The following is a 16,214-nucleotide window of genomic DNA, read 5'->3' on the forward strand; positions in this document are numbered from 1 at the left end:
TACAAAACATTACTGCCTGGATGCGGCGACGCAGAGTCACGCAGCGGTCTGCCAAGCAGTCCTGAGGAACCTTTTCCAGTAGTGGTGAGCTTTCCCTTTCATCCCTCCCTCCTTCCATGTTACTGTTTTATTGGCTCTTGCTCATTTGTTAACCTCATGTGCTGTGTTCTTTTAAATTTTTCAAAGAATGGTGTTGACTTTTAATAATGTCTTAATGGTGAAGATTCTATTGATTTGTTCTTGATTTTATATTAGTTATGGTTCCAAAAATGTGCAGATAACTGCTAGCTACTCTGATACAAGCATGGGAATCTATGAAAGTTCCAATACTGGAGTAAGAAAAGAAGTTACTTACCTGTAACTTTGGTTCTCCAGTATTGGAAACGTTCATAGATTCCCATGCAACCCACCCACCTCCCCTGGGAAAGCTCAGCCTCTTCCATATTCAGTGGTTTGGTTTCACAACGGCTACGAAAAATCTGAGGTTCTGAGTTTCTCTCAGGAGGGTTCCAAAGGGTGAGGCCAATCTGATTGGTTGTTCATTTTTTTTGGTCTCTTTTACAAAAAGAGGTGGATAGGATACAGAAGAAGAATGGGCTTAGGTCTAGTTTCTGTTTAGTGATGGTTTTCCATTGCTTTTTTATGTATACCGGGGACGCCCATTCCAATGACGGGGAATGATACAAGCATGGAAATCTATGAAAGTTTCCAATACTGGAGAACCAAAGTTGCAGGTAAGTAACTTGTTTTCTTTCTTGTGCCCATTTAGTAGTCCCAAAGTTGGTTTTGGTGGTTCATGATGTGGTTGGATCATTTCCAGTTTGCTGTTCTACCCTTTGGCCTCGGATGTGCCCCTCAAATGAATACGATGTTGATGGTCCCGACCCATCACAGGTTGAGGATTCAAATACCTTGATGACTAGCTGCTGACCGGGTTGCTGCACTCGGTCTTGGAATGCCTAGTACTTCCAGTGATTACCCTTCTGTCATCCCTGGGGTTTTCCATCAAAAAAACGAAATCCCGCCTGCAGCATGTGTGGAGGATTCCCTTCATAGGAGCCATCCTAGACACAGTGGGGATGTATGACAGTACACAGCGATAATTTTGATCGCGGTACTTTACATCGCGGTTTTTACAACGCAAGCTGTTACAACGACTTGCGTTGGAGGGCGCTGGATTGAGGATGAATATGATTTTCTATTCCAACTCCAGCCCACGTTACAGTAGGGAAGGTGTTGGAATAGAAAATCACACTATTCCTTAACCAAGAACGCCATCCAGCGCAAGTCGTAGTAATGACTTGCGTTGTAATGGCTGTGTGGTAAAGGTTGTGCGGTGTAAACACCGCGTTGTAAACAATGTTTCCCCACAGTGGTATTCAAAACATTTTCTCCTCTGCAGCAAGTCTAGGAGACAAAGATTATGATCCCTAGTTTTCATGGTCACTCCTACATACATTCCAGCGTGGATGGTTCTGAGGCTTCTTCACCACATGCATCCTGTTGGTCCATCATGCTTGCAGTCCTTGTAGTTGAAGGTCCGTCTGCAGTCGCCTCAGCACTAGGATGGCTTTTTGTTCAACATCCGAATTTTTGAAGTGGTTACCTGTGACCTTCAGTTGTGGCCATTAAAGACAAATGTGACCTGCAACATATCCCACCCAGAGTGACAGTCATTACAACATTCTTCACGGACCCAGTCTCAGTTTGATGTCCAAGTTCTTTCCACCAGGGATTCCATGACGTGGTTGGAATTCTTCAGATATGTTCCTTTCAGAGATACTCTATGTTTGGTTTGATCAGAAAGGTCTGCTCAACACGTAGGTCAACATCTAAGCTGTCTTTTCAACCTTTCTTTATTCGGAATGTTGTGGAATCTAAAAGAAAGCACAAGACAAAGTAAAGTTCTTGTGACTATTCATCTTCTGTCGTATCATTTTACCACAATTAGCATCCTCCCTCCAAGCCCACAGCCTGTGGCAAAAAAGCACCAATTGACACCTTTTTTTAAGAAGCAAACAAACTAGGCGCTTGTTTACAAAGGGTTGTAGGGCATGTTGCCTATGGTACAAACATTCACGCTCAGTATTGGTTAGCAAAGCTCTTGTTTTACTTAATTTCTTAAACAGAAAAAGAGAATGAACGAGAAGTAACAAAGCCTTGTTGAGGTTAACTTGATCATCTCCATCACAGAGTCCTTCATTAAATTCACAAACGACTCGTCCCCCTTCAAAGTGAGTAATTAGGGATGCATATTTAGGTTAGGTTTTGAACTTTTGTTTTGTAAGGAGTGTGCCTGAAGACATACCCCCTAGAGTGGGGTGTTGTGAGGCTGTGAAACTGCTTACTGTCTGTCTTAGAGGTGTGTTGCCTTATTATCCTTATCAATCTACTGCATAACTAGCTCAAATTATTTTATTTCTATTCTATTTATTATGTTAAACAAGTTAGTAACAAATGGTACCTCAGTGAGTTTCTCATTTAAACTAGTATTTCACTGCTTATCCCTTGTCATACCCTTCCTTTGCTTGTCAGAGTGCTACAAACCATTTTTTATTAAGAGTTCACTTATGGGTGGTATTCCTGCAAGAGTTCATTTGATTGAGTATCCTTTAAAAAGTCATATTTGTTTAATCAGTTTTGGCAGAACAATATTTGGCATAAGAAAAATAAGATACTTAAACATCCCCTATGATTGGGGACATTTTTAAACCTGATAATTCCAAGTGGAATCAACAGCAATTTAAGCAACCAAAGGTCTTATCAAAGCAATAATCTCAAACTCGATCCCTTGGTGTGTTGGTAAATTCAACAACATATGGCTTCACAAAGGAAACCTTCTTTTCAAGCAATGAACTTTATGTTAGGGAACTATGATGGTGGAAAAAGTAATAAAAATGTTTTTTTTTTTAGTTTGAACAAAAATAGTACCAAAAGTCAAAAGAGTAAATGTTTCTTTCTTTTGCAAAGAAGAAGCTTTATGCAAACAAGCAGTAAACAAAAGAAGTCGTAGCCGTATACGCCAGTTGGATACAAGTACCGAGCGAAGAGCCCTCAGTGATATTCAAAATGTTGGTGATGGTCAAAATTCTGGAGTCACTCAAGGTGCCACTTGGTCATCCACACAGTCGAATCCCAGTGAGCAAACACAAAACAATCAATCTGGAGGAAGCTCTCAGCGGAGAGAACGGCATAATCGAATGGAAAGAGATCGAAGGTAAGAAACATTATGTTAATTTATTTACTCATTTATTTATTTAACATTCCAATGTAGTGCAGCTACACCGGTCAGCATTGGTGCTCTTTACAACTTTATCAGTTACATATCTTGTTAATGAGAACTAGCAGGGGTATTATCGCTAAGGTAGGTGGATGTTAATTAAGACTTTTAAATTTGAAAAAAGGAGAGATTTCTGCATCGCTGGATCTTGTGATGTGATAAACGATCTGCCTGTATAGAGTCTGGACCACCTTATGTAGATATGTTGTCTATTGAAATGTAAAGCAGTGGTATATCTTGGTTCTCCACTAGAAGAAGTTAGGTGGTTGGTTTTATCATTCGGTCCTTTTCCCCCGAGTTTCCCGTTCTCCAGGCAGTCGACCTTCCTCAAACCTGGAAGAAGACCATCTGGTTCTGTGACGGTCGTGATTTTGTTTGTTTTTGGCAAAAAAAGTGAAATATTAAAAATACCCCCTTTCCTGTACACGTTGTCTAATTCGTCAGGAAGGGGTAAGATTAAAAACAGTGTGTTGTGCTCTGGTGGATGTGTGAGTGGTCCACCACACCTAGATAGTGATTGTTTCAATGGTCGACATGTTTCAGTCCATGGGTTTCTCTGAAGATCAGTGTACTTTCATCAGGACCGTAATCATTAGTGATCATATGTGAATTGCTCTAACAAGTGGATAAGTTAATGTCACTTACCCATCTTTGTCATTGTTTCATTTAATAGATTAAATGATAGCTTATAGTTCTGCCTATAGCTCATTTGGAGTTTTGTTAATGCTCCATCGGGTGCTACGGGAGCTCTTATTGGTGCCACTTGCACGTCCTTGCTGCTGTTACAGAAAGATCTGATCGACAGTGCTGACTTTCTGTCTGACCCAGCTTGAAAGGGAGTCAGACTATTGTTATCTTCTGTCCATGTTTGGATTTTCATGAGAAGTGCCTAGGGAAAGACCTTTTGGGCACTGTCGATCAGGCTGATGGGTCTATTGTTTGAGGGCAGTGAACGATCACCCTTCTTGAACACTGGGATTACCTCAGCCCCTTTCCATGAGGACGGTATTTCTGATCCGGCAGCTATTCCGTTAGCCAGGGCCAGAATATACAATGACCAATTCTCAATGTTACTGAGAAATAAGTCGACAGGAATGGGGTCCGGCCCAGGGGCTTTAGATCTAATAATTGTATTAATACTAGATTTTATTTCCGCTAAACTAAAGTACAAGCCAGTCTCAGAGCTATCATAAGCGGCTGTTGGGTCTTCGTTAGCATGGGTAGGCTCTCCAGTGTATAAAGACGAAAAATGGCGATGCCATTCATCAACAGCAATGTCTCTATTGCCTCCACCCTGACCATAAGCCCAGGGACTGCAAATACTGCTGCAGCTTCTCGGCCAAAACCCTCAAGGATAATGAAGGAGACTGCTCCTTTGGCCCCTGAAGAAAAAGGCAGTTTATGAATCTGGCTCTGACACTGAGGAAAAACTCCATTCTTCCTCCAGGAAAAGAAAAGAAGGTAGTTCCTCTTCTCACCAAGGGGGCTCCAAGAGATCTAAATCACAGGAGCAGGAAAAATCCGAGGAGAAACGCCACAGAAAGCAGGTAAAATGAACTTTAAAATCATCTTCTGCCCCAGTTTCTGCTTCTATAACAACTGTGAGAGATCTTTCTTACTCCAGTATTGGAGCTTTCATAGATTCACAAACCTGAATCATTTCCCCGTGGTCGAGATTGGAGTCTCCGGTACATAAAAAAGCAATTCTTAGTATTATAGCCAACTGAAAAGAAGCTTAGGCCCATTTCTCTTTTGCAGCCCATAACCTTTGTTATGTAAAAAAGGACCAAACATTTCCCTTAGCCAATCAGAGCTCCTCACCCTCTAGAACCCTCCTGAGAGAACCTTCTGCCCCTCAGATTTTCTACCGGCAGGTTGTGCTAGGGAGTCTCCTTTGAGCTCTGCTCAAACTCTGGATATCCAGCTTTATAGGAACTTGATTTTTATCTTTTTTCTCTTGGATTTGAGATTATTGTGACCTGTTCTCATCTACATTCTGTAAAATGTCTGGGAAGGAGAAGAAGGGTCTTTTTAGAGCCTGTGCCACCTGCTCTAAGAAGAGTCTAAACTGATGACCCACATGAAGACTTCATTTATTGTCTTTATCCGGACCACCAAGCCAAAGACTGCAAGCTATTTTGCACTTTCTCTAGCAAGACCCTTAGAGATCATGAGGGACGCCTTTTGATATGGCTTCAGAAGATCAAGGCCAGAAAGGAGGTGGTCTCTAGTGATAGTGACCAGGAGTCCTCCTCTACATCTAGGAGATCTCAAAAAAGATCAAGATCTCCTCAGGCTCACTCCTCAGAGGAACGTCCTGAGAAGGCCCTAAAAAAGACCACTAATGGATCTTCAGGGCGTAGTCCTTCAAAATCTCCCCAGCCAAAAGTTACACCTCCTATACTACCTCATCACAGCAATACCGGTCGCAGTATGGACAGAGACAGTCTGGAAGCTACTCTAATCTGCTCCAAGAGGACGAGGAGGTCGTCCACGTAAAGACTGCAATAAAAGACAATTGCAAACTTCGGTGTCTGGATTATTAAGCTCCTACCCCTCCAAATGTTCCCCTGGGTGGAAGAGTAACTCAATATTTACATCAGTGGCAGAGGATAACATCGGACAAATGGGTCCTCCACATAATAAGAGTCGGACATACTCTAGAATTCCTACACTTCCCTCCTCCCACACCACCTACGTATCAAGAAGTCAAACATCTCTCTCAGATGCGTCGGGAGATTCGGTCAATGCTCCGAAAGGGAGCAATAGAACCGGTACCGAACTCCCAAAGAGGAAAAGGATTTTATACCCGTTTCTTCTTGATCCGGAAAGATGCTCTCAAGTGGCGTCCGATCTTGGATCTAAGGTCTCTAAATGCCTACCTCAAAAAACAGTCATTCAGAATGGTGACCCTCCAAGATATGTTGCTATTCTTAAACCCGGGAGATCAAATGACCTACCTAGATTTACAGGATGCATATTTTCATATTCCCATCCATCCTTCCCACAGAAAGTATCTTCGATTTACAGTGGGCAGGGACCATTACCAGTTCAGAGTGCTACCGTTCAGCCTCAAGTCTGCTCCGAGAATTTTTACAAAATGTCTGGCGCCGGCGGCAGCTTATCTCCGAAGACAAAAACACCAAATATTCCCATACCTAGACGATTGGTTGATAAAGGCACCATCGGAGAAAGCGCTCAAGCTTCAACTTCGGCATGCATGGATATATTTGCAAATCTTGGTCTGAGTTTAAATGTGGAAAAATCGTCTCTTCAACCATCCATAAGGATCACGTTTTTAGGTGCAATCCTAGACACGTCACAGAAAAAGGCATTCCCATCCGTAGAAAGACAATTGGGACTCGTATCTCTGGCCAAGGAGTTCAGGAGAAGAAAGTGTCTTTCAGTCAGAAAGTACAAATCGCTTCTGGGGACAATGTCTTCATGCATACCACTCATTCCCCTTTGTCGATTGAGAATGCGTCCATTACAAGAGGCGTTAGATCTACAGTGGTGCCAAGCAAAGGGATCCTTCAAGGATAAAATCAACGTCACGCAACCAATGTTGCAGGCGGTAACGTGGTGGACTCACAGAAGCAAAATCTCGGTGGGTCTTCATCGAACCAGCTCCATTAGTGGTTACCACGGATGCCTCTCTGGAAGGATGGGGAGCAATCCTCCAGGACTTACAGGTCAGCAGCGGCCGATGGAAACAACAGGAACAACATCTTCACATAAACCTATTGGAATTGAGGACAATAGGTTTGGCATTGTTAGCCTTCCTGCCAAGAGTAGAAGGAAGATCGGTGTTAGTGCGGACAGACAACACGACCGCGATGCACTATATAAACAAACAGGGGGGCACAAGATCACTCTCCCTGTCGAGAGAAGCTCAGAAAATATGGAAATGGGCTATAAGTCACAAAGTAACTCTAAAAGCCGTACATCTTCCAGGGGAACAAAACAAGACAGCGGACACTCTCAGTAGGCAAAAGACAACCTGTCACGAGTGGGAACTGAATCAGGACATACTACTGGAAATCTTTGGCAAATGGGGAATGCCGACAGTGGATTTGTTTGCCACAGCCCAGAACAAGAAATGTCAATACTTTGCAAGCTGGCATCACCAACGGGGATCGTGTGGGGAATGCGTTGTCGATGGCATGGTCAGGCGTCTTTGCCTACACTTTTCCGCCGATTCCCCTTCGACCGTGAGTGCTCACAAAGATGAAGAAGGAGCCGTGCAGGATGATACTGATAGCCCCATGGTGGCCCAGGCAGCACTGGTTCACGTAACTGCTCCTTTTATCAGAAACAGAACCGATACGTCTACAGCCAATACCAGCACTGTTGACTCTGATTCAGGGACAGGTGCGGCATCCAGACCCGACATCACTGCAATTAGCGGCCTGGCTCCTGAATACAGAGAATTTCATCACTTAAACATATTGGCAGAATGCAGAGAGATCCTGGCAAAAGCAAGGGCTGAAAGCACTAATAAAACATATAAGATGAAATGGAAAAGATTCTGCTTGTGGTGTCAGGAGAACGACTTACATCCTCTGCGGGCAAAGGCACATCAGATCATCATCTCATATTTACTACAGCTGGCAAAGTCAGGTTTGGCCCATGCCTCAATTACAGTGCATCTAGCGGCGGTCTCTAGATACAGGAGAAACTCATGGGGCCCGTCTCTGTGGTAGGAAAGGATTGTAAAACAATTCATGAAGGGGTTGTTTAGAGATTACCCACCTATCAGGCCTTCACCTCCACTAGGGCAGCTGAACATTGATTTATCACAATTGATGAAACCACCATTTGAGCCAATTCACAAAACTGATCTAAAATTCCTATCCTGGAAGGTGGCTCTGTTGATAGCTCTAACATCAGCCAGGAGAGTGGGAGAGATATAGGCACTTACAACGCAAGAACCCTTTCTGCAATTCAGAGAGGACAGGTTGGTGCTCAGGACAAATCCGAAGTTTATTCCGAAAGTACCAACGGATTTCCATTTGAATGAGCCATTGATCCTCACGAGATTTTTTCCTCACTCATCTACAGCTGCTGAGAGGACTCTCCACACTCTGGATGTTCAGCGTTGTCTGAAATTTTATTTGCAAAGAACAAGAGCTTTCAGAAAATCTACACAATTGTTTGTGGCTTTTAGTGCCCCTAGGAAAGGGTTCCCGTTGTCAAAACCGGGAATTGCACGATGGATTTCAAACGCCATTCAATTCTGTCATCAGGCAGCGGGGAAGCCGTTGGGTGCACGTGCTCGTGCACATTCAACTAGTGGTGTCAACCTCTACTGCTGTTTTCAGGCGTCTCCATTCAGGACATCTGCAGGGCAGCTACCTGGAGGAGTACGCATACCTTTACCAGACATTACTGCCTAGACGCTCATGCAAGAGGCGATGTAGCAGTGGGACGAGCTGTACTAAGGAACCTTTTCCAGTAACGGTGAGCCTTCTTTGTCATTCCTCCTTCCTTGGTTGGTAAGAGAAGCACATTGTATTACTGTATACTGTCTGGTATATAATTTATGAATAATTTGTCTATGCATATTTATAGCGGTACAAAAGGGGGTAGTGATGGATGGAGCATCTGAACCAATCAAACACTCACACCCAGTCAACAGATCTGGGTTTAATCCATCACCGTACTTTAGCCCACTCTGCCACCCCAGTTCAGACATGGCCATATGCAAATCATTCTGACCCTGTGCCTCATGGGAACAGCCCAGCCCAAACTGCCAAGCCATGCCTTCCCTGGACCGGAAACAAGCTTCCTAGGACCGGTTTCCGGCATTTCAGCCGTCTTCAGCCAGCCTTGCTTGAATCCAGTGGCAAAGTGAGCAAGGGACTCACGTCTGAGCATTCCCTGTCAACTTATGGCGAACAAAGCGGTACAAAAGGGGGTGGTGATGGACGGAGCATCTGAACCAATCAAACACTCACACCCAGTCAACAGATCGGGGTTCAATCCATTACCGTTCTTTAGCCCACTCTGCCACCCCAGTTCAGACATGGCCATATGCAAATCAGTCTGACCCTGTGCCTCATGGGAACAGTCCAGCCCAAACTGCCAAGCCATGCCTTCCCTGGACTGGAAACAAGCTTCCTAGGACCGGTTTCTGGCATTTCAGCCGTCTTCAGCCAGGCTTGCTTGAATCCAGTGGCAAAGTGAGCAAGGGACTCACGTCTGAGCATTCCCTGCCAACTTATGGCGAACAAAGCGGTACAAAAGGGGGTGGTGATAACCGGAGCATCTGAACCAATGAAACACTCACACCCAGTCAACAGATCTGGGTTTAATCCATCACCGTTCTTTAGCCCACTCTGCCACCCAGGTCAAAATGTGCTATGTTTTACTGCTCGCTATTCTGATGCAGGTCTGTGAATCTATGAAAGCTCCAATACTTGATTAAGAAAACAAGTTACTTACCTGTAACTGTAGTTCTCCAATATTGGAAGCTTTCATAGATTCACATACGCCCACCCTCCTCCCCTGAGAGGCTCACCTCGGATTATGCACAAAGGGTGTTATAGCACAAGTGCCCGAAAATCTGTGGGGCAGAAGGTTCTCTCAGGAGGGTTCCAGAGGGTGAGGAGCTCTGATTGGCTAAGGGAAAAGTTTGGTCCTTTTTTACATAACAAAGGTTATGGGTTGCAAAAGAGAAATGGGCCTAAGCCTCTTTTCAGTTGGCTATACTACTAAACATTGCTTTTTTATGTACCGGAGACTCCTGTCTCGATGACAGGGAAATGATTCAGGTATGTGAATCTATGAAAGCTTCCAATACTAGAGAACTACAGTTACAGGTAAGTAACGTGTTTTCTTCTCGTCCGTCGACCTAAGGTGATTCCTTCGCCGTCGATGGCTTCTACAGCGACAGCGACAACGTTGACGGTCACTGCGTCGACGGGCCCGCAGTTAACTATGACGAGAATTTCTCCATCTACGACCACTCCGTCGACGACATTGCCCCCTTTCCGCCGACGGTGGTGGTGTCAGCGTTGACACCGTTGACGGGAGTACAAAATCCATTTGGGACTTTCTAAGGTTCAGGATTTCTCTAAAATGTCTCCGTTGTCACCTACATGTTTGCTTGACTTCCAGGATTCTGTGGGTGATAGCACGTTTGGCCCTGCATATAGTCCTTCCCAGCGTAAAGTTAAATGTCAGGACTTTGATGATGATGAGGACTTCGAGGACCTTAATCCATCCTCATATCTTGCAGGAGAGTATTTTTTCACTTACTTGGCTACTGTTCAGCAACCAGAATATTTTCAAGAGCGTTATCCCTATGAGGAAGAGTATCCTCGCCATTTTAGGGAACCATCTATTAACGCTCCAGGGTCTTTGTAACAGACTTACGTCACATGCTAAATGACTACTACAGACGCTTTCCTGAGGCAAATTTTCTGCAACATCCTAGACCGCCTCAGCAGGCTCCGGTGGAACACGCAGGACAAGTAACTCCTAGACCCACGAGGTAAAAGGTTTTGCCTCCTCCTATTGTTATTCCTGATGATTCACAAAATGTGGACCAAAAACAGATAGAGGAAGGAAGCGATACATACTGATGTTGACATTCAGGACAAATGGGATGATTACGTAGTTCCCACACCGTCATCTCCTATCCCTCTTGCTGTAGACTCTCCCCCTGCTGACATCGGGATCTTCCATGACCTTTTAGAACGTGCCTCGAGGCGCTTTGATCTACCCATGTCAGTTAAACAAACGGAGTGTTTCTTATAGGACTTTAAGCCAGGCACTCAACGATCCATTAGGGCAATCCCCCTAGTGGATTACTTATGGCAGTAGGGTCTAAAACTGATGAGGACACCAGCTTCTATCCCAGTGGTAATTCTGAAGCTAGATAAGAAGTACAAAGCCCCGGATAATTCACCCACATGCCTCATCGGTCATCCTAGACCGGATTCAGTAATCATGCAGGCTGCTCAAAGAAGAGCTACAAACCCGGCATCTCTATGTTCTGCAGGACGTCGGCTGGACAACATAGGGAAAAGGTTTGCCTCCCTGGCAGCCACTTCTATAAGAGCCTCCAACGCTATGGCCATTCTAAGTAGGTACGACCGACAGATGTGGTCGGACATCTCTTCGTTCTTAGAACATCTTCCTGAAGATAAGAAAAAGGAAGCAAGTGATATCTTATCAGAAGGAGAAAGAGCTTCCACTGAGATGATAGAGATTGCAACGGATATCTCTTTGACTTCATTCCGGGAAATGTCAGGCACAGCGGTGCTGAGGCGTCAGGGGTGGCTGAAGGCAACTTGTTTTTGTCCTGAGGTTCAGGCTAAGGTGCTAGAAATGCCTTTTGACGGTGAATGCATTATTTGGAAATCATATAGATGAAGCCCTTCAGTCTATAAAAAAGGACACAGACACAGCTAAATCCCTTGCAACGCTACAACAACGTCGTTTCGGGGCAGTACGCATCCAGACCGCAGTTTCAACAGCGGTTCCAACATTACCCTCAAATAACCTATCAGGCATACCACCAACCATACAGGTCCGGCCCTGCAACGTCCTATTCGCTGCCTACTGGTCGTAAAAGGCAGCAATCTGCTGGAAGACAACAGGATTCCAACAAGAGGCAAGGAGTTTCTCCAGGCCCCCGCCAATACAGCCCTACAACAATTCGAACAAACCTGCTCAAAATTATAAAAAAATTGGACGTCCATTTTGGCGGACAGATGGGTTTTGGGTGTCTTCCTTCAAGGTCGTACCCTAGATTTTGCTCAGTATCCTCCAACCACCCCTCCTCCGAAGGTACTACAACGTCATGTGCCAGATCACAAGAGGAAAATAAAAATTCTTCTTTCCAAACGCCCGATAGAAAAGGTACCCTTACGTCAGCGCTATCTGGGGTTTTATTCCCACTTCTTAATCATATAGAAGACTGGAAAATGAAGGCAGGTCTTGGACCTCCGGTTCCTGAACAAATTCATCAAAAACAAATCTTTCAAGATGTCTTTGCAGGACATCCTTCTCCTTATGGAAAAAGGGGATTATCTGTCATTTCTCGATCTTCTCGATGTTTATTTTCACATCCCCATTCACCCCAAGCATCGAAGATATCTCAGGTTCGAAGTGGCGGGGTGCCATTATCAGTTCAGAGTTCTTCCCTTCGGTTTGAAGTCGGCCCCCAGAGTCTTCACCAAATGCATGGCACTGATAGCTGCCTCTCTTAGACGCTTAGGTCACCTGGTATTCCCCTACCGGAACGATTGGTTAAAAGCTCCTTCGTTTCAGGCAGCCAGGAACTCTACTCAAACTTGCCGGAATCTCTTCCAATCTCTGGGTCTCCACCTCAAACTAGAAAAGTATTTTCTTATTCCTTCCAATTCTCTAACTTTCCTAGGAGCTTACATCGATACAAATCTCGGCAAAGTTTTTCCAGCTCTCGAAAGGGTCTTGAGTCTCCAGGGAATGACACGCCGACTATCGTCAAAAAGGTCAGTTTCTGTCAGAAAGTACAAATCTATGCTGGGGATGATGTCCTCATGCATTCAACTAATTCCAAATTGCCATATTCGTATGCGCCCACTGCAGGAGCAACTGGACACTCAATGGGTTCAATCCAAGGGGTCATTCAATGACACGATTTAAATCTCGACGGCTATGAAAACTGCAATGTCTTGGTAGCAGATCGAGGAAAACATATTCAGGGCCTGTCCTTCATTCACTCAACTCCTCAGTTTGTGAAGACGTCGGATGCGTCCATGGATGGCTGGGGAGCTCACCTCCAAGAGCTTCAAGTGCACGGAAAATGGTCCAAACAAGAATCGAAATGCCACATAAACCTTCTGTAGTTAAGAGCGGTGTTCTTGGGCCTCAAAGCATTCTTGCCTCGGATTCGGGGATCTCCAGTTCTGGAATGGACGGACAACACCACCACTATGTTTTATCTCCAGAAACAGGGTGGCAGGAGATCTCAAGTTCTCTCTCTTCAAGCTTAAGAGATTCGGGAATGGCTTCTCCTCAACCAAATTTCACTCTGAGTGGAGCACGTGCCAGGAGTCCACAATCAGTGGGTAGACTCTCTCAGCAGGGTGTCCAAACAGTGCCACGAATGGGAGCTCAACGAACGGATGATGCAGATGGTCTTCCGATCTTGGGGCTTTCCAACGTTAGTTCTGTTCGCTATTTACGTAAACAAAAAGTGAATTTTTATCGAAGCAGGACTCCTCAGTCGGGATCGTGGGGAAATGCTTTTCTGCTCTCCTGGACAGGACAATTTGCCTACGCTTTTCCCCCGTTTCTTCCCATTCCTCGAGTTCTCAAAAAAATAAAACTGGAGCCGTGACGCATAATTTTCATCGCTCCCGACTGAGCAAGGCAATTTTGGTACACAGAGCTTCTTCACCTATCAGTGTGCACTCTGAGTCCCTTTCCTCCAAAGGAGGATCTTCTTTACATGAACAAGGGGCAAGTGATTCATCCGCAAATTCACTCTCTTCACTTATCAGATTGGCTCCTCACTCCATTGAATTTGAGAGTTTGAACATACCTAATGATTGCAAAGCAATTTTACAAAATTCTCGTGCTCCTTCCATGATCAAATCCTACTCTGCAAAATGGAAAAGGTTCTGTGTGTGGTGCAGCGTTCATTCTTTACATCCTCTTTCATCAACACTGGAGCAAGTATTGCCAAATCTCTTACACCTAGCCAAGGCGGACTCTCACATTTGCACATTAAGATCCACCTTGCTGCGATTTCTAGATACAGACGACTTCTGGATCAATCTTCATTGTGGTCTCGTAGACTTATTAAGGAATTTCTAAAAGGCCAATTCAGGACCCAACCACCGGTGAAATCCCCCCCAGTGCTATGGCAACTAAATGCTGTCTTGTCACAACTAATGTGTTCTCCATTTGAACCTATATACAAATGTTACTTAAAACTTAGCTCCTGGACAGTGGCCTTTCTCTTGGCCATTACGTCAGCCAGACGTATCAGCGAGAGCCAGGCATTCTCTACAAAGGAACCATTTCTTCAATTTTTAGCAGATAAGGTTTGCGTACAAATCCTTCTTTCATACCTATAGTACCATCATCTTATAATCTCAACGAGCCTATAATTGTGCCTACATTTTTTCCAAATCTGTCCTCGGTGGCGGAAAAATCTCTCCATTCTCTGGACATCAAACGCTGTTCGAAATTTTACCTGCAAAGGACAAAATCCTTTCGTAAGTCTTCTCAGCTGCTGGTTTCTGCACCCAGGAAGGTACTCACCCTAAGTAGGGCCAGTATTGCTCGCTGAGTCACTTCAGCTATTGTTTTCTGCCATGAGAATGCTGGACATCCATTGCCTGCAAGAGTGGACGCCCATTCAACGAGAAAGGTCGCACTTCTTCAGCCCTGTTTGCGGGGGCTTCTCTCCCTGACATATGCAGGGCAGCAACGTGTGCGAGGATGAACACGTTCACAAAAGCATTACTGCCTAGAGGGTTAGCGGAAGGCAGATGTAACCGTAGGACAAGCAGTTCTTCGTCATCTCTTTGCCTAAGGTAGGAGGCTAGTAGCCATGCTGATTTCTTTATCTACTTATTGTGTTTATTCTTGTATAATCTATTTGATTATTATTTCTACATGCATTAAGAGAATTCTGGTTATATATGTATTCTTTTCTGATACTATCATGGTGGGATTGCTCGCCTTCCTGCCTTCATTGTTATTTCTATTCATATGTAGATTTACTGCTTTTTAATCGGATTCAAGCATGTGAATCTATAAAAGATACAATACTGGAGAAAAAACAAGTTACTTACCTATAAACTCTGGTTCTCCAGTATTGATATCTTTTATAGATTCACATGCAACCCGCCCTCCTCCCCAGTTAGGCTCACCATTCTACCTCAGAGTAATGTAATATATATATATATATATATATATATATATATATATATATATATATATATATATATATATATATATATATATATATATATATATATATATATATGTTGCTCAAGGGTTACCCGTCTGGAGAGAAGCACTCAAGCCACAGTGCAAAGCATCAAGCCTTGATTGGTATGGTCACAAGTCCGCCTGTTGATGCATATAAGACAGCCACTCCGTTGTAGCCTGACGCATTTCATTGCTTTAACTTCCTCTGAGGCTGGCGGAAATGGTTCATGCTCTGATCTGCGCTCCCATTTAATTGTAATTGCCCGCCCTCAATGGGCGGCTCATCTTGAGACAAGGCATTGTGGGAGATGTAGTCTAGTCTCGGCAATTAATCCTCCTCTAATGGATGCACTAATTACTGTCAAAGTCACTTACAAGCCAGCAGATGGGCCTCAGCAGGTGGGCTGTGTCCTAAATCCATCACTGTAGCTCCACAGTAAGGCTCGGTAGTTACCAAGCCTCGTGGCTCCTTTGTTTTTTAATCGCCGGGTAGTGCATTCTTGGCAGCTGGGCTGCTGCCTATAAATATTTGCTCAAGGGTTACCCATCCAGAGAAAAGCACTCAAGCCACAGTGCAAAGCATCAAGCCTTTATTGGTATGGTCACAAGTCCGCCTGTTGAAGCATATAAGACAGCCACTCCGTTGTAGCCTGGCGCGTTTCGTTGCTTTAACTTCCTCAGAGGCTGGCAGAAATGGTGCCTGCTCCGATCTGCGCTCCCTTTTAATTGTAATTGCCCGCCCTCAATGGGCGGCTGATCTTGAGACAGGGCATTGTGGGAGATGCAGTCTCGGCAATTAATCTTCCTCTAATGGATGCACTAATTACTGTCAAAGTCACTTACAAGCCCGCTGATGGGCCTCAGCAGGTGGGCTGTGTCCTAAATCCATCACTGTAGCTCCACAGTAAGGCTCGGTAGTTACCAAGCCTCGTGGCTCCTTTGTTTTTTAATCGCCGGGTGGTGCATTCTCGGCAGTTGGGCTGCTGCCTATAAATAG

The 16,214-nt window shown here is 44.5% G+C and overlaps 1 protein-coding gene across 4 annotated transcripts in view; it reads left to right on the forward strand.

Moving 5' to 3' along the window:
- The window catches only part of TCFL5 (transcription factor like 5), a 591,288-nt gene that overhangs the window by 349,123 nt on the left and 225,951 nt on the right, over window positions 1–16,214 (forward strand). For 2 of the 4 annotated variants that reach the window (XM_078651625.1, XM_078651627.1), the window contains exon 4: window positions 2,971–3,217. In XM_078651625.1, the coding sequence (XP_078507751.1) occupies window positions 2,971–3,217 (247 nt within the window). The remainder of the gene's footprint in view (window positions 1–2,970; window positions 3,218–16,214) is intronic. The other 2 variants (XM_078651628.1, XM_078651626.1) reach the window with 1 other exon arrangement.

This window comes from Lissotriton helveticus, chromosome 7 (assembly GCF_964261635.1).
Source record: "Lissotriton helveticus chromosome 7, aLisHel1.1, whole genome shotgun sequence".
NCBI classification, from domain to species: Eukaryota; Metazoa; Chordata; class Amphibia; order Caudata; family Salamandridae; genus Lissotriton; species Lissotriton helveticus.